Source organism: Ilyonectria robusta, assembly GCF_021365365.1.
Source record: "Ilyonectria robusta strain PMI_751 chromosome Unknown BGZ61scaffold_19, whole genome shotgun sequence".
Lineage (NCBI taxonomy): Eukaryota > Fungi > Ascomycota > Sordariomycetes > Hypocreales > Nectriaceae > Ilyonectria > Ilyonectria robusta.
The window spans coordinates 220,714-237,774 of NW_025764453.1; the positions used below are offsets into that span (position 1 = coordinate 220,714).

The 17,061-nt window shown below is 52.5% G+C and overlaps 5 protein-coding genes across 5 annotated transcripts; 2 read left to right on the forward strand and 3 right to left on the reverse strand.

Moving 5' to 3' along the window:
- Window positions 1-116: 116 nt before the first annotated feature.
- Window positions 117-2,567, reverse strand: BGZ61DRAFT_535944 (P-loop containing nucleoside triphosphate hydrolase protein; the record flags this gene model as incomplete). Its single annotated transcript, XM_046254330.1, has 2 exons — window positions 117-2,465; window positions 2,526-2,567. The coding sequence occupies 2 exons, from the start codon at window positions 2,565-2,567 to the stop codon at window positions 117-119; spliced, it is 2,391 nt and encodes a 796-aa protein (XP_046100280.1).
- Window positions 2,568-3,396: 829 nt separating this feature from the next.
- On the reverse strand, window positions 3,397-5,576 carry BGZ61DRAFT_426403 (S-adenosyl-L-methionine-dependent methyltransferase; the record flags this gene model as incomplete). The annotated part of the gene is made up of 3 exons (XM_046243680.1): window positions 5,520-5,576; window positions 4,879-5,445; window positions 3,397-4,743 (listed from the first exon to the last, which is right to left on the reverse strand). The coding sequence occupies exons 2-3, from the start codon at window positions 5,365-5,367 to the stop codon at window positions 3,397-3,399; spliced, it is 1,836 nt and encodes a 611-aa protein (XP_046100281.1). The 5' UTR covers window positions 5,368-5,445; window positions 5,520-5,576.
- A 713-nt stretch (window positions 5,577-6,289) lies between these two features.
- On the forward strand, window positions 6,290-8,156 carry BGZ61DRAFT_457368 (DNA glycosylase). Its single transcript, XM_046246643.1, has one exon. It carries the CDS (start codon window positions 6,539-6,541, stop codon window positions 8,036-8,038), a length of 1,500 nt encoding a protein of 499 aa, XP_046100282.1. The 5' UTR covers window positions 6,290-6,538; the 3' UTR covers window positions 8,039-8,156.
- Window positions 8,157-8,872: 716 nt separating this feature from the next.
- Window positions 8,873-15,452, forward strand: BGZ61DRAFT_72629 (SEN1 N terminal-domain-containing protein). The gene is made up of 4 exons (XM_046257019.1): window positions 8,873-9,371; window positions 9,426-13,115; window positions 13,164-15,030; window positions 15,101-15,452. Exons 1-4 carry the CDS (start codon window positions 9,019-9,021, stop codon window positions 15,356-15,358), a joined length of 6,168 nt encoding a protein of 2,055 aa, XP_046100283.1. The 5' UTR covers window positions 8,873-9,018; the 3' UTR covers window positions 15,359-15,452.
- BGZ61DRAFT_72630 (uncharacterized protein) lies at window positions 15,453-16,407 on the reverse strand. Its single transcript, XM_046257020.1, has one exon. The coding sequence runs from the start codon at window positions 16,135-16,137 to the stop codon at window positions 15,547-15,549; it is 591 nt and encodes a 196-aa protein (XP_046100284.1). The 5' UTR covers window positions 16,138-16,407; the 3' UTR covers window positions 15,453-15,546.
- Window positions 16,408-17,061: the final 654 nt, after the last annotated feature.

Consider the following 17,061-nt stretch of genomic DNA (forward strand, 5'->3'; position numbering starts at 1 on the left):
ATTTCCCAATCTCTCCACCTGAATATCTTGTCCAAACCAAAATCTTTCACCGGTACAGCCTACTCAGCCCTTCACAGTCATTTGCTTGTACAAAGCCCTTTGACTCGTGCATGATCTCATAGTACAAACACACGGCGGTCTGCCGCCGCATCATCCCAAATCTGTGAGGTGTATTCCGCTCTGACAGGTCTTCCGCGACTGGTTCGCCAGGTCATTTGGTAGTGCATTAAAATGATCTCGGCCTGTCGTGCGCGCGTGATGGCAACGTTGAGCCGATGTGGCTCGTTCATGAAGCCAGCTTTCGTTGTTCTTACCATGTCCAGAAACACCACATCTGCTTGGTTTCCTTGGGCTTTGTCCACTGTCAACACCTCGACCCGGTCTTGCCACTCTTGAGGCCATTGTTTGACTTCGGATAAATACACCCGCACTGCTGTAGCATACGGCGTCTGGATCATCACGCTGCCCGGAGCGTTCATGTCGGTGATGCTCCGAAATTGAGGATCTCCGAGAAGCTTCTGCACCTGATTGATAACCCAGTTGTGGTGAGCGGGGTTCCAGAAGCTATTTTTCTGCTTCTCCTCCTGGCTGTCCTTGAGGCGGATCACAACTCGGTTCTCCCGCATCTCCGGAAGACCCCCAAGTTGCTGCAGATATCGCGTCAAATGAATGACGGTCGGAGGGTAGCGCTCAATACTCTCATACCCTGATATCATTTTGCTTTGGTAAAACATTCTGGACGGGAGCCGGTGTAGGTTCCCATGTGCCCGCTTGTTGACAAGGAGTTTGCTGTTAATGGCGCCCACCATCTCGGCTCTTGCCATCAAACTCACACGAAGTTGCTCGGCATATGGATTGAACTTCAATCCTAGCTTCATCGTGTCTCGTTTATCGCCTCCCTTGACAAATGGACGCGTTTGCTTCACGTCACCCGTAAGAATCCAAGCGATCGGCTCAAAGAAGGCCAGCGGGATCAGGGTCGTCAACTCCCGAGCATGGGGAGCCTCGTCGAAAAAGATCACCTCGGGGCGAAAAAGCTTTGAGAAATTTCCATAAGCCGCCACTGGCGTTGTAGCAATGAAGTCTGTCTGTGCCAGCACTGCGCGGTACAGGAGCGATACTTGGCTCCTCAAAGTTTTCCAGTCACCCGTGGTGAGAACCTCGCCTGCCTCCATGCTAGCCAGAATTCGCATGAGCGGAGTGAAACAGTCATCTTTGTGCTTGTCGTAGTAATCCCACGCAGCTTCGTCCAGCGTGGGTGCCTTGTTGGGGCTTCTGCCCACCCCGGTGTGCTTTGCGACACTGGCTGTTGTCAAGAACTTCTTCGTAAAATCCAGCTCGCCTCGAGAATCTCCTTCTTTCTGTGTCAATGAAGATCCATTCAGCTTGTTGCTGTTTCTCATCTCGTAGGGCCAACCGTGCATTCGCACAATCCGTAGTTTTAGGCCTGCGGCTTTGCAAAGGGTGAAATACCGATCCGCAGCATCGTCAACTGTCTTGTTGAGATCAACCACAAAAAGGATGGGACTGTGCCTTTTCTTAGATCCTGGACGGCGCTTCGATTGGATTAGCGCCGATACAACCATGTTCCATTCCGTCTTTCCTGCTCCTGGGCAGCCGTTGACAAAAAAGAGCCCATTAGGGATCGCTGTCAGAGCATCATAAGCCGCGCGATGGTCGGCATTGAAAGACTGGAACTTTTCCAAAAGCAGCTTCGGGATGCGATGTCGGGGGTTGGTTGGGTCTTTCAGATGAGGGAACTCATCGTGGAGATTGTAGAATAGCTTCCAGCTGTCCTGGAAATTCTGAATCATTCGAAAAACGTCCCTGGCCTTGAAGCTGAGTTCGCGTTCCTCAAGGCGTGTGTCTTCCACAAAGCGTCGAAGGGCTGCCAATTCAGCCTCGTAAGTCATCGAAAATGTATCCCACACAATCGTAATCATTTGGCATTTTCCCTCGTCCAACCTGATGTTCTCAAAGTCGTCGAGGCTCGAGGCGGTTTGAAATTCTGACATCAAGTCCAGCTCGACATTGATTCCATCATCATTCTGCCAGGAACGTGGCACTTCCACTTTGAAAGTAGCGCATCTTGAGACGAATGGACACAAAAGGTTTTCCACATCCTCGTACGGGTTAGGGATGCGGGTCGCATGTAGATGCACCAAGGAGAAGGTGCCCTCGGGTCTCTCGACCCGGCTCTCCAAGCTGATGCTGAACTGGTCGGCCAAAGACGGGAACACCACGTCGTCCGTAATGTTTGGGATTTTGACGAGAAACAGCCAGGACTTGGTGAAGGAGGTGGTGAGCCCTGGAATGGGAGCAATCGGCCAAGCCTTGAACTGAGTTCCCGACTCGTTGAACCGCTTCAGAATCTCCTCCTCATTTTGCATCTCGATCAGGGTTCCTTGTTCATGTCGCCAGACGTACACATCTTGAACTGGGAATGTGTGGAGAACGGCAGATGGCTGAACAAAGCAAAAGCGTCAGCACGTAGTCGACTTGCGGGTTCGAGGGTTGGAGCTTACCTTTTCTGGCCGCCACTGGGCGGGGAGGGTGGCCATGGCCATCTCGGAGAAGAGAGCCAAGTCGATGGGCTCGGTCTTGGTCTCGCAGAGCCTTTGATTTCGATTTTCGTGACGCTGAGAAGATAGCAGTGCGCAAGCTGACCGTAGAGGCTGGGCAAAGCGAGTCGGTTGAAAGGATTGTGGTAGGTGCTCTAAACAACAGCACGGATGTCTGCTCTCCTGTAAGACAGAAAATGGTTGATTATGTCTTCAGACAAAGAGTGAGAGGCACAAGCCAGAAGAAAAGGAGGTGGAGGAGAGGGGTGGGAGATGAAAATCCCTCCTCAGGCAGCGGGAAGGAAGACGTTTGCACCTGGTTCGGGGCACTTGGTTACCACTTGCCTGCCAGCCGTAAACACCTGCCACATTGACTGCAGGTGGCCTGGAGGTAAAGTGAGTTGGAAGTGAAGGTCAGCGCAAATGGAGAGCTCTAATAAGCTAAACAGCCATGATTCACTGTCGCGTGGTGTTCACATTCGGCGCCTCGCACGCACAAGTTTCGGCGTGCTCAAAGTTGCTGTTCATCTTAGGTCCTTAGGCTACCTACGACAAGAGGTGGATCACAAGAACACTTTGCAGAGAAATGTTGTTCAAAGCGAGTTCATATTGTGACAACTTTCTATGTTACGTATTCATGATCGTCAATGTCTTGATTGATCCATCCCCCTTACTCCCGCATTTCCACCCCAGATCCTTTTGACATTCAACACCCATTCCCTCTCAGAGGTGGTATTATTAGTTCCCAAACATGTGTATGCAAAGAAGTACGAGTAGAACATCCAAGAGCAAGTGGTTCCCCGAATCGTATCCCAGCTCACGCGGGGCTTCGTGTTCAAGTCATGTCAATGACCATGCAATCACCGTCGTCGTCGACCTGCACTGGACGATTCTCGCTGCCACCGACAACTTCCATGAAGCCTTCATCCATCTCCGGCGACGCTTGCTCGTCTTCAGAATCGTCGCTGATGTTCATGGATGTGTCTGATTCGTCGTCGAGGAGGATGAGATCCTCACTTGGTTGGTACGGCTGCACGCCATCATCCTTCAGTAGCCACTCCTCGATGTGTCGGTACAGCACGCGAACTGTATTGGGGGGGAACGCGTTTCCAATCTGCCTTTTGATGGAGGTCTTGGTGCCAAGGAAAGTGTGGTTCTTGGGAAACCCTTGGAGGCTGGCGATTTCTCGTAGCGTCAATTCCCTGGTGCCATCTGGAAAGTAGACGTCACTGCCACCTGTCGTGATAGTCCCGGCCAGGCGGTTGGGGTCAAGCGATGGCCGCCGAGGCTGGTAGGATTTGACATTGTCTAGATCGTGGAGGTCATCACCTGGCTGGATCCCGTCCAGTGCTCTCTGGATGGAGTTGAAAGGCAGAAGGCCGCCTTCACCATCCTGAGAATGTGTCGCCGCCGGGAATGTGGGAAGTCTCTCGCCTGGTGCAGCAGCGATGATGATCAAGCGCTTTCGGTCTTGGGCAGCTCCCCAAGTGCAAAGGCGCACAACCTTCCATCGCACAGAATATCCAAACTGCGTGAAGTCGGCAAGAAAAGCTCGAAAGTAGGTTGAATGGCGGTCATGCGTGAGGCCAAACGTCTGCTCGACCGTGATGATACGCGGCCGAGTCTTCTTGAGCAACTGGTTGCAGCTGAACAAGGCAAAAATGTTCTCGTCATCGTGTGCGGCTGCCCAAGTGTGGGCAGGTGAGAAGTACTGGCAGGGCGGCGAGAAATGGAGAACATCGACTCGTAAATGCCCGCTCCGAGGGTCGGAGAGGAACTCGTCCAGTGACATTGGAAAGAGTTGCGTATCAGGGAAGTTTGTTTCGTAAGTGTCCCAGACTTCCTCCGCCTTGTCCACGGCGTACTGGATCTTGAATCCCGCCATTTGGGCTCCTCGCGATACTCCGCCTGCGCCCGAGCAGGCATCAAATACCGTGTATTTCTGGCCGCAAAGTCTATGGCCTCGAGGATCCGTCGCTGTCGCCTCTTCCAAGTCAATGAAATCTGCCCCGGTACGTTGGTAAGGTATCCAGGATCCGCCCTTCACCCGACTGCCTCGCCACTGGTTGCTCAAAGCATCTTCCGAGACCCGGTACTGTGTATCCAGTACGTCATCCGAATGAACTCGGACAAGGGACTCCTCAGTCTTTTTCTTATTTCTTCCCTGCCTAATGAAGCAAACCTCCAGCTTCTAGCGACAGGTGAGATGCTCGTGTTGACTTTGGCCCATGGGTTGATCGGGCTTGTTGGGCCGAAAGACGGACGAGTTGAAGTCCGGATACAAGGCATTCGTTAGAATCAGAGTATGTGGTTTGACCACTGCCGAAGGGCAAACATCCACAAGTTCCTGGAGTCTTGTCGAATCTCCATCAAAGTAGAGAATCATGCAGACCTCATTGGATTTCTTCGGAAGCTTGTCCAAGACTGACCGTGTTCTTGCAAATGGGACTCCTCGAATGTTGACCTTCCCGGTATTTTTGCACCGCGCGATGGTCCGAACCAGAATGAAATTGGCATCATACTCGCCAACCAGAAATTTGCAAACCTCCAAGAACATTCCTGGTTTGATGACTGAGTCGGATACTCGCAGTGTTTCCAATGCGAACTCGCCTTCTCGGAGCAAACCATGACCAACCGTGTCCAGGTCATTGGTGAGGTCGATTATCTCATCTGCAATGTCCTCAAAGACGGGCGGAGGGCTACCGCTCAGGGTACTTGTCGATCCGTGCCTTGGCCAAATCGTTGTTTGTCGTTCGGTGAGAAACTGAACATCGTCCGGATCGAAACCGGAGTAGTGGTGTCGCATTTTGGTCGTCAAGGAGACTTGGATGCCTGACAGGCGCAGTGTTAATGCAAGAGGGAGACACTTCCAGGCAGTGCTTGTCTTGAAGAAAGGGTATTAGCTTGAGGTCTGCGGTCGGGCAGCAAACCCGCACTTCAGGGAGCCAATAGACTTACCGGGAATACACAGGTGAAAAGAGACAAAAAAAACGAAATCAAACGGCTATGCCCTTTTGGACTGTTTGGTCAACAATGATGTACCGAGTATGTTGAGGTCATGATCTGCCAAGTAAGCGGCAGTGGAGATTGCACGGCGACTTTTTGGAGGTGAGAGAGAGCTGAGAGTTTCAGGTTTAGAAATTCTCGAGATAAGAGCAAATAGATGCCTAAACTTTTAACTCGGATAACAAAAAGCAGTGAATCATTCGTTCTTTTTGAACGTTGTGGCGATTTCGAAGTCAGTGTTTGCTCACCTGAGAAGTTAGTGACAGGGGGGTTTGGCAATATCCCACTTTGAGCAGAGAGATGTGTTTTCTCCCCCCTACTCTAAATTGAACTTTCGCAGTCTCTACACGTGCTCGTTAGATTCATTCAAACATGGGTTTTTTTTTTAAACCGCCCCAAAAAAAGAAGAGGTCGTTGTTGACTTGCTTGCTCTCGGCCTCGCTCTAGGGTACCAACGACTCGGTCATTTTCAACGCTGTTAGACTAGAAGCCTAAAAGCCACCACATAGGAGCACTACTGCGGTGATTTCGCCTCTGCATTTTGGAATATGTCAAATCCTAGGCCAGATCAGTTCATGAGCAGATATATGTGAATTGAGTGGGCGATGATTCCTTGGTCTGTAACCTGTCGTAACCCTTCCAAACGAAGTCCACACCGAGCTTTAGCCGGTAGCACTAAGGACGACAAGCAAGCCCCCTTTTTGAAATCGTTGCAGTCATTAATCGAGAGCCCACTTTCATTGCCCAGTAAAAGGCCAGGAATTTTGAATGCGAAACTATACATCGTTGCTACACCCCATCGAAGGCTCTAAGACTCCCATACTGTGACCAAACCGGGCTACGCAGAGCTGCATCAAGACTGCCACGACTTGCCTCTGGCCTCATCAAGTCCCACAGGCCACAGATCGACAGCGGTGGTTTCCTTGAGGGTGATTACTTGAAAACAACCGATTGGTAATTCATTTACAACTATGACGGCGCGATCCCTGCGTAAGCGCCCGGCCGAGAGTACTTCTACCAGACCTCCAACCAAAAAGAGGCAGGTTGATGTAGTCAGCCAGCCGGAAGAGGACGGGTGGGAGGAGCTGCCACACAACTTAGGCCGTGTTCGAACCTCCAAATCCAAATCCGGGTCAGCACTGGCACAAGACCTCCGCGCTGTGAAATCCGAGGAGAAGGAAGCTGATGGGGTTAAGGTTGGAGAGCCTCCCTCCAAGCTGAAGCAAGAGTTGAATACCCAAGAAACTGCTATGGCTTCAGCCTCCGGGGCTGTAATACGACGAACTCTACGCCCAAGACGATCAGCCGTTCAATTATCCTATCTGGAGTCAGAGGATGAGTCCTCCAAGTTGAAGGCGCCAACACGGTCATCCACCAAGGGAGTCGCAAAGAAGTGGGCGTCGAAAAAAGAGGTTGAGGACGATAATGTTGACTTTGCTGTCGAGAAGAGACCACGGACAACATCAAAAAAGACTAAAGACAACCCCTATGGACTTACTCCCGGCATTACTCCTTTCCCAGAATGGACAGCTCCTTCAATAGCAGATTGCCAAGAAGTCTTCAGTCAGTTAGCAAAGCTTCACGGAGACGCTAAAGCGCCTGACAAGATACCTGCCCCATCATTGGAGGTTTCTGGCTGCGGAGAAGTTCCGGCTGTTCTGGATGCCATGATTCGCACTCGGCTAAGCGCTCATACGTCCGCGGCCAATTCGAATGCCGCTTTCAAAGGGTTGGTCACCAAATTTGGGGTCGTCAAAGACGGGATTGGAGAGGGTAGCGTCAACTGGGACAAGGTCCGGACAGCCCCGGTAGAAAGCATCATTGCGTCCATCAAGCACGGCGGGCTAGCACAAACCAAGGGTCGAGACATCAAGGCCATTCTTGAAACTGTCTACCAGGAGAACATGGCGCGGCGGGATGCCTTCGTGGCGGAGAAAAAGACGGGGAAAACGGCAGATGTGATTGGAGCCAAGGACAAGACTCAGGGGCAGAAAGATCTTGAGATCTTGAAAGCCGAGCAAGGAGTTCTCTCATTGGACCATATCCATGGGATGCACCCGGACGAAGCGATGCAAGCACTGGTCAAGTTCCCTGGAATTGGAGTCAAGACGGCGTCATGCGTCATCCTGTTCTGCCTCCAACAGCCCAGTTTCGCGGTCGACACACATGTCTATCGTCTCGCAGGTTGGTTGAAGTGGATGCCGCCGAAGGCCACGAGAGACCAGACATTTAGTCACTTGGAGGTGCGAGTACCCAACGACCTGAAGTACGGGCTTCACAAGTTGTTTGTTCAACATGGACGAAGCTGTGTGAGGTGTCGGGCGAACACAACAGAAGGGACTGAAGAGTGGAACCAAGCTACATGTCCTATTGAGGAGTTTGTTGATCGGGCTGGGAAGAAGAAGATGGGAGGGAAGCCCAAGACAGCGAAACGGAGGAAGATCAAGGACGAAGACGACTCTAGCAGTTGATCAGTGTAAGAGTAACAAGTACATATAGGGCGCTCTAATTTTTATGTCTAAATATTGTGTATATGTAATCCATATGAGGCCGCCAAGGTTGGACCTGGTTGTCCTTCGGAGGTTAACGGCATAGATTCTGCACCCTGATCGCTAAGGTGCCGGTGTAAAGGATTCTTTTGACTGCTGCCTTCGCACTCTCTCTCTCTCGGTTGGTCCGCACTCTCCTCTTGCACCTTTTCCACCTAATTTTTGTTCTCGATGTCAATCGAAGACCTAAACATAAGCCTGCACACAAACATTCGCTTTTGATCATTTGAACTCGTAAATCAAAACCCCACACATACGCAACCCGCAGCATTTCACCATCCCGGGACTGAAAGTACCCGAGCAGGCGAGGCGATACCCTGAAGCTCCCCCACTGTCGCCCGGCCAGCGCACGGACCACTTTTCGATTAAAACCCCTGCAAGACGCGGGCTACTGAGTTACTCCACGCGTGTCAGAGGCCCAGCTCAGAAAGCTTCACCTTGACATTTTCAAACCGAGCGCTACGGCACATTGCAGGCTCGCAGCCTCGTTGGAAACCACGGGCGTCGGTAGGATCCCACCACCTCTGGGGCATTCCCGTAGGCTTCAAGCTAACCGGCGTCCTCTAGATTGCTCCATTCCACCCGAGTCGCTATCCTGCAGCCGACTAGACAAAGCATCCCCACGGCCCAGCGCACCCGTCACCTAGCAACGCAAGCACCAACGAAGTGCATCCAACGCTCTTTCAACGACTTTGTTCGACTTCTTGCATCTCCACCGTCGCTGCGTTTGCTGCATTTCCTACGATATATAGACGCCTCACGCGCCCATTTCGCCGTCGATCTACGTCGTTTCGCCCCTTGCCGTTGATTCTGGATCTTGATTCGAAGTTGCCGCATCTTACGTCGACACCCGATTTGGCCCGATCACCGAAGAATGCGTGCCCCGACGCATCGTCTATACCATGTCTGACATTAATGAGGAGTTGGCAAAGTGGTATGAGGAACTCCAGAAGATCCCGACGGAATACCACCTGCTGTGTCCTCGAACTGGCGACGATGACGACGAGAACTACAAGAACCTGGACGATCCAGATTCCAAGATCTCATTGGAAGAGAAGAAGAAGCGCATAGAGCAGGGAAAGGGGCGGATCGAAGTCACATATTGGAATAGTCTCATCTTTGGCTTTGATAAGAAAGTTGCTGGGAAATGGCTGGAGGACTTTACAGCGCGGCTCGAACAGGGCCTCCAGTTCTGCTCTGACTGTGTACTGAACTGGCACATGAAGCGCAAGGCTAATCTCCAGAAATTTGCTGAGTGAGTATTCCATTACCTAAATGGGGCGACTTTGATTTCAACTAACACTCGTAGGCGCTGGAATGAGGAAGCTGTTTTCCAGATCCAGGAACTGCTTGACCGTTTGGATGTTAAACGGATTGATCATAACTTGAAGTGGGCCAAGGATTTCATCGAGAAGATCGAGTCCACGGGTACCGTGTTCAAGAAGTCGCAGTTCGGAGACCGTATATCCGAAGTTCACATCACTGTGTACGAGGCATTGTGTTGCATCGCGTACATGGCGGATCCCGACCAACGTGCCACATTTCAGTACGTCTTCCGTCGGCTGCAGGGCAAGACCGTTCTTAAGCTGGGGACCAAGGACCCTCTGCCAGGAATGACGTATTTCCTCTTTGATCAGAAGAATGAGGATCGCCGCAAATGGGCTATGGAGAACTGGAAGAATCTCGACACGAGCGCCATGTCACAAGAGCAGTTTGACTGGGCTGTGAGCGGCGGCCTGGTCAGTGCCATGGATGACGTCAACAGAAAGGATATATCGCAACCGACAAGCGAGATCTACCTCGAGATTGAGAGGTTCTGGCTCGGATTTGAAGAGATCCTAAGGACACTGAACGCGGACATCATCCTTCATCGCCTCCGGAGCCTTGAGGTGAGGTCAGGTTGCCCCAACATTTACGACTTGCTCTTCCGTCACATCCAATTCTGTCATTCGGAGGGGGTTCTGGTTGTTACAATCCGCGTTCTCACAGGCTTCCTCAAGAAAGCCCCCAAAGCATTCTGGGATGTGATTGGCGATGCCCGACCCAATGTTATTGCTGATCTGCTCTTTGGCAGTCCAGTATACAAAAGCTTGCTTCGCCAATCACTCGAGGATTGCTGGACTGGGTTTGAGGCTGGGACTTCACTTGTGCCGTTCCCCACCTCATGGGTCGATCCGTGGCTACAGTCGCTGGGCCGTGATCGCAGATACGATGCCTGCGAGGTGCTGATGCATACCCTCTTCGAAGCTCTTGCTAAAGATGCGAGCATTGGTGAACCTGGCCAAGCAGCTTGTATCCGTGCTGGCTTTGACGCCCTGCATTTTACCATGACGACATTTCTGGACCCAAATACCAAGATTGGCGTTGGTACTACTCACCTCTACGCCAGCGCTGCTTTCAATCTGGTCATGAAATACAAAGACCTGATTCTCAGGAACCTGCGCCCTCCCACTGGTAATCGTGAGGGTTGGCAGACATTCCAGGTTGCGACAGCGGCCAAGAAGGTCCTACAGGCGGCTATGAAGCTAGATATGAAGATCTTCGCTGAAGAATTCGACTCTCTCCTCGAGGGAAAACAGCTTCAGTCCACGATTGTCCGAAACTCCAAGATATTTTGGCAGGGCGTCGTGGAAATGTTTGATGTCTCGTCCGAGCAGGTCGATTTGGCAAGAGACATCCTACTGTCTCTTGAGCCTCTGATCGGCATTGAGCAAATCAGACCTCTCAAGAGCGGCCAGTTGTCCGAGTCTAGCAAACTCTTCAACGGGGCTCTCGAGGGGACAATAAATGTCCTTGGCAACACACTGGGCAGAATATCCGAATTGGATGCGACGGATCTCAATACTCTTTTTGATGACCGGTTAGCTTTCCAAGACACTATTGGTCTTTCTGTCCACGGAGAGTCAGATCTCGCAGAAGCTGCATCTGAGTTGCTCAAGAGCTGGACTGGGGAGTTGTCCCGAAGCGGCGCGTTTGAACAAATGTCTCAACTCCATCCGGACCAAACGCTCTCTTCAATTGTATGGTCCCTGGAGCGCATTCTGAAGCCTCCCAACCCATGGGGTCCCATCAGGCCTATTCTCAATATGAGCCGAGACGTTCTCCGTGGACTGGCTGATCCTCTCTCTGGAGTCCTGCGAGTCAAGACCCTAGACTCTATGTCCGCAGCCAAGGTCTTGCGGTGGTGGAGCGAACAGTGGCGATTTGTCTCTACGGCTTGTAAGAACATCGAAAACTGGTCTCGATATATCCAGAATAGCACCATGCAGGAATTCTGCCGCGAGATCATGGAACTTGCGGAAGCCCTTGTTGCAGAGGATGGTTTGATTGCCTCAGCCATTTCTAAGTCCCTTGGCAAGAGCGAGAAAGATACCATGTCTCAGATCCTCATCCCCGCGAAGCAACATTTTGGGGGTATGGAGAACATGATCCGGCTCAAGGATAGATGGCTTGTTGATGTCACCGTACGTGTCTTGTGCAAGATTCTCACACGTCTCCGAGAGAACGGACATGAGATCCATGCAGCGTCTCGGAAACTTATCACGGATGCATGTCTTCCAACCGCCGTTCCTGGGAAGTACGTTCGGTCGACAAATTTGACAGACCAGCAACGAGCAGAGCTTCTCCAAGCACTGGGCCAGACCGACGACGAGGTCCAAATCTATCAATTGGGCATCGCCTCACAAACCGCCGACCTTGCTGCGCAAAAGACCAAGGCCAAGGTTAAGAAGCAGAGTAGGCTCGATGCTTGGTCAAAGTCGGGAACTTCGACTTCGGCGGGCAGTTCCAAGTTATCTCGGTCTAATCGTGATGATGTCCTCGATATGAGCAAGTCCCTTGAAAACCCAATTCTTAAGCAGATCGAGGCTCGGCAAGCTAAAGCCAAGGCCAAGTCCAAGCTTCCCGATCAGAGGGCAATTTCTTCCCTCAAGGAGAGCAGACAGCGAGAGAAGGCCGAGAAGGCCAAGCGTGATGCCGAAACCATCGCTCGTGCCAAACAGCTGAGAGGAGAGATCGTTCCCGGCGAAGGGTCCGGTCTCCTTGGACTTAGCCTCACTGGAAAGGATCACCGCAGCGACATTATGGTCAATAGTTCCGATGAGGATTCAGAAGAGGACGATGACGATGACTCCGATTCCGATAATGAGCTCGCTGCACTTAGCACTGGAGGCCTGAAAACTCTTGACGAAGCTGAGAGGCGCAGGCGCCAAGCCTTGCGCGACCAGCTCCGAAAGCCTGTCAAGAAGGTACGACAGCAGCGTTCCGTGAAGGAGATGAGAGCCAGGTTGATCCCTCCTATGGACCGATTGCACAATACTATCTTGGCATGGGACATCTTCCATGAAGGAAACGATCCTCCGAGTGGCCCAGCAGCGTCTGAAGTCGCGACGAAGTATCTCAACCCCAACTCCTACCAGGAAACTTTCTTCCCCTTGCTAGCCTCTGAAGCCTGGCGTTCATTTGTCACCTCAAAGGACGAGGTAACATCTCAACCATTCGGCATGAAGATTGCCAGTCGTGCAAGTGTCGACAGTTACTTAGAAGTGACGTTCACAATGCCTGTGGTTCAGAATAAAGACCGACGTGTGGCGGAAGGTGACATCCTCCTCGTCTCTGAAGCTGAGAGTCCTCTTACCGAGAAGACCGCCCGACACTGCCTGGCCAGAGTTCATCGTATCACGTACAAGAAGGAGCTTATTGAGATCACTTATCGCGTGGCATCTCGAAACAACCCATTGGCGCAGGCCTTGACTCCCGGAGTAAGCGTCCATGGGGTCAAGATTACCAACATGACTACCATAGAGAGAGAATACGCTGCGCTGGAGAGTCTACAATACTACGACCTCATGGATGAGATTCTCAAGGCTGAGCCATCGCCAATCATTCGGTATGGAGATGAAAAGATCACCAACTACATGGAAAACTTCTCCCTCAACCGTGGTCAGGCCATGGCTGTTTTGGGCGCGCATGACAATGATGGGTTCACTTTAATTCAGGGGTAAGTTTCTTGTTTTCCCATTGAGCTGTCCAAGCTAATCAACCATAGACCCCCAGGAACTGGAAAGACGAAGACGATCATTGCCATGGTCGGGACTCTTCTGTCTGAACAGCTCAGTCAAATGGGCAATGCCGGCGTTCCTGTTGGTGTCCCTCTGCGACCAAATGGTGCTCCTAACCCCACCAACCAACCTCGACCGAAGAAGCTTCTTGTTTGTGCTCCCAGTAACGCCGCTGTGGACGAACTGGTCCTACGACTCAAATCCGGGATCAAGACGATCAATGGCAAGACCCGAAACATCAATGTCCTTCGATTGGGTAGGAGCGACGCCATCAACGCTGCTGTCAGGGATGTTACTCTGGATGAACTTGTGAAGGCACGTCTCGAGGGGGACACGACGAAAGAAAAGGCCAGGGCCGATCGCGAGAAGCTACATGAAGATGCCGGCAAGATCAAGGAGGAGCTTTCACAGCTGCGGCCTCGACTGGAAGAGACGCGTGGCCTTGATGACCGAGCACTCTACAACACCCTCTCGCGGCAGTTTGAAGAGCTGAAGAGACGACAAATGCAGATTGGAAAACAGATCGATGCGCAAAAGGACAGCGGCAACTCGGTTGCACGAGAAATGGAGATGCGCCGTCGCCAGGTTCAGCAGGAGATCCTCAACTCGTCCCAAGTTCTCTGTGCCACCCTGAGCGGTAGCGGCCATGAAATGTTCCGAAACCTCGACGTCGAGTTTGAGACGGTCATCATTGACGAAGCTGCTCAGTGTGTTGAACTCAGCGCCTTGATCCCCCTGAAGTACGGATGCTGCAAGTGTATCCTGGTCGGTGACCCTAAACAGCTGCCGCCTACAGTCCTTTCGCAGTCGGCCGCGAGATTCGGCTACGATCAAAGTCTGTTCGTGCGAATGCAGCAAAACCATCCGAAGTCTATCCATCTTCTAGATATGCAGTATCGCATGCATCCTGAAATCAGTATGTTCCCAAGCAGAGAGTTCTACGAAGGACAACTTCAAGATGGTCAAAATATGCAGGAACTCCGCCAGCAACCTTGGCACAAGAATCTCCTGCTCGGACCGTACCGCTTCTTTGACGTTCAGGGTGTCCAGGAGCGTGGTAACAGGGGCCGGTCCCTGGTCAACACGAGAGAGTTGGAGGTTGCCATGCAGATTTATGACCGTTTCAGTAAGGAGCATGGAGACAACGACTTGACTGGAAAGATTGGCATCATTACTCCATACAAAGCCCAGCTATTTGAGCTCCGGAACCGATTCACGGCCCGATACGGCGAAGGCATCACGAACATCATCGAGTTCAACACGACGGATGCCTTCCAGGGTCGAGAATGTGAGATTATCATATTCTCATGTGTCCGAGCCAGCCCGACGGGGGGTATTGGTTTCATGACTGACATTCGTCGAATGAACGTCGGTCTGACACGAGCCAAATCGTCGCTTTGGATCCTTGGAGATTCGAGAGCTCTTGTCCAGGGCGAATTCTGGCGCAAGCTCATCCACGATGCCCAAGCCCGAGATCGATACACCAAGGGCGACATCCTGTCGATGCTCCGAAAGCCTCTCGAACAAGCCAAGCCAGGCGCCTACCTGCTTCCTGCGCCAGCGCCACAGGCACAAGATCGAGAAGTCACCATGCGAGACGCCCCAGCGATAACTGCGCCACCACCTAAACCCAGTTCCTCTCGCTCAGCATCGCCCAATGTCATAGCTGGAAAGCCTCCTGGTTCTACCGCACCGGCTCAGATCCCTGGTCTAGGCGGGCTTGGAAGGAGTGAAGTCGTGCCAAGGTCTGGTGGGCCACCAGTCATCCACACATCTACGAGCAAACCACCGGGATCGGAAGCCAAGAAAAGAGCCTTGGACGGATCCGATTCCAACCAACCGGTGTCAAAGAGAGTATGTCAAGTAACACCCACACCACCCACAGAACACAAAGTCCAGCCAAACATATCTAACACACCAACAGAATGCGAGCGACAGAGGCCGAGGAGGGCTGATGGGCAAGTTTGGCCAGAGACCAAACCGGCCACCCAAGCTTCCAACAGACCCGTCAGCCATGTCTGTGCTGGGGATGGTTCCTCCAGAGCGACCACCGCCGATACCAACTGGGCCGATGAATCCGACGAAGACATCGAGTGGATCAATGTCCAACCAGCCAAATGAGACAGGGAATAGTAGAGTATGTAAAGGGAGACCCACTTGCCGGACATTTGCTAATGTATAGCTCCAGCCACCGCCTAAGAGCCTGCCTCCACCAAACCCTCGAAAGAAGAAGGGAAAGCCGAGTTTGTTTGTCCCCAAGAGGCGATAGTCCCCAGGAGACGGTAATCCCCAAGGGACGGTAGTCCCGCATAACATGTTGGAAGCATTGTATTATAAGCATCATCAAGGATATCCGCGATTAGAGCATTTTCAGGCGTTGGAGGACCAGCTCATGGTAACATGAGGATCTACATTGGGAGGAACATTTGGGCGAAATCGGCCAGGAAGCACCAACATCCGGAGTTTATTCTCTTGGCGGTGACTACGAGATGTTGGTTGGCTACTTGTTTGAAACGGGAACACTGCATTGGCTGGTGGCACCTCGTATGAGGGCGCGCGTCGAAGAAAGACGACAGACAGTTTGGGGTGTAAGGGCGTAGTCTTGCGACTGAAGTGGTAATTGCGCGTGGGCAAACCACCGGCGGGGACGACGAGGATAGGAACTGCGTCCCAGTAACCCTCAACCTGTGTGATATGTATGAAATATGTACCGAGTACAACGGGGTTATACCTAACAGACGCGCCTTGGACAGGACCGCCGCACGCAGAGGCACGATGCGATGTTGGTGATAGATTGTGCAAATCACGTGATGACCCGGACAGAACTCCATTAGGATCCCGTTCCTGTCGGGACCTTGTCTGTGCGTGTCGATGTCGAACCAGTTGAAAAATTGCAGACACGGAATGCTGTGGTTTCCCATGGCCATGATCGCATGAGTCGAAGTTGGTGAGGATCAGCATTGTCGGGACATTTCCGCTGCATCGCGATAACGCAGGGACACGCGGGGACAGGGGACGGGCAGAGGCGAGCTGCGAGCTGCAAGCTGCAAGCAGGGAAGACACGGGGAAGCCAGAGTAACGGGTCCACGTTCGCAAGACGACGAGACTGGCTGCTGCGTCGACATGGGCCTCTAATTCAGTGATCTCCCGGGTCCCCTTGCTCCCGCAGCTATCACACAGCGCACAGTCGACCCCCTACACGCGTGCTGCTCGTATGGGCCAACATGAGCCCACGGCGGCCCAGGCCTAGCTGTTGAGCCAAGCTGGGTCTAGGGGTAACAAGAGTCAGGAACGAATCGAACGCCGGAAAATGGGGAGCGCTATGCTGGTGCGTCGCCAGCCGGGCCCGTTTGTACGATGTGACCGCTCACTAAACAACTCAACACCTGCGCACCAGATCAACGCGTGGCGCCCGGAAGCCACCTCACCGTCGAATTTTCCGCCGCGTGCCTTGGAGGGAAACGAACAACGGGGCTAGCAGCCAGGGCAAACGGGGGGGGTAGGGGATTATGCTCTGTTAGCGGCCTTCTGCTCTAATAAGGCGTTCTGAGTTCGGAGGCCGAAGGCATCTGCTCTCTGGCTGAGCGGCTGTGCCCAGACGATGGCCGTTATTAGTTCCCTTTTGCCACCAAAGTATGGCATCCCGTTGAAGATTGAAACGGCCGAATTGGCGTGGGATGTCGTCGGTCCAACTCTGGTGGCTGGGACCATCACGAACCATCGCATCGGATGGGAGATTTGAGATTTGGGCAAGCACAAACCGCTCGGCGCACCATCACCCGCACACCAAGGCCCGGGCCAGAGACTTACTAGACTCGGGTCCGCCAGTGCTTGCTTGGAGGGAGTGGTGGCATCTCTCGTCTCTGGCTGGTCTGATGTTTGCTC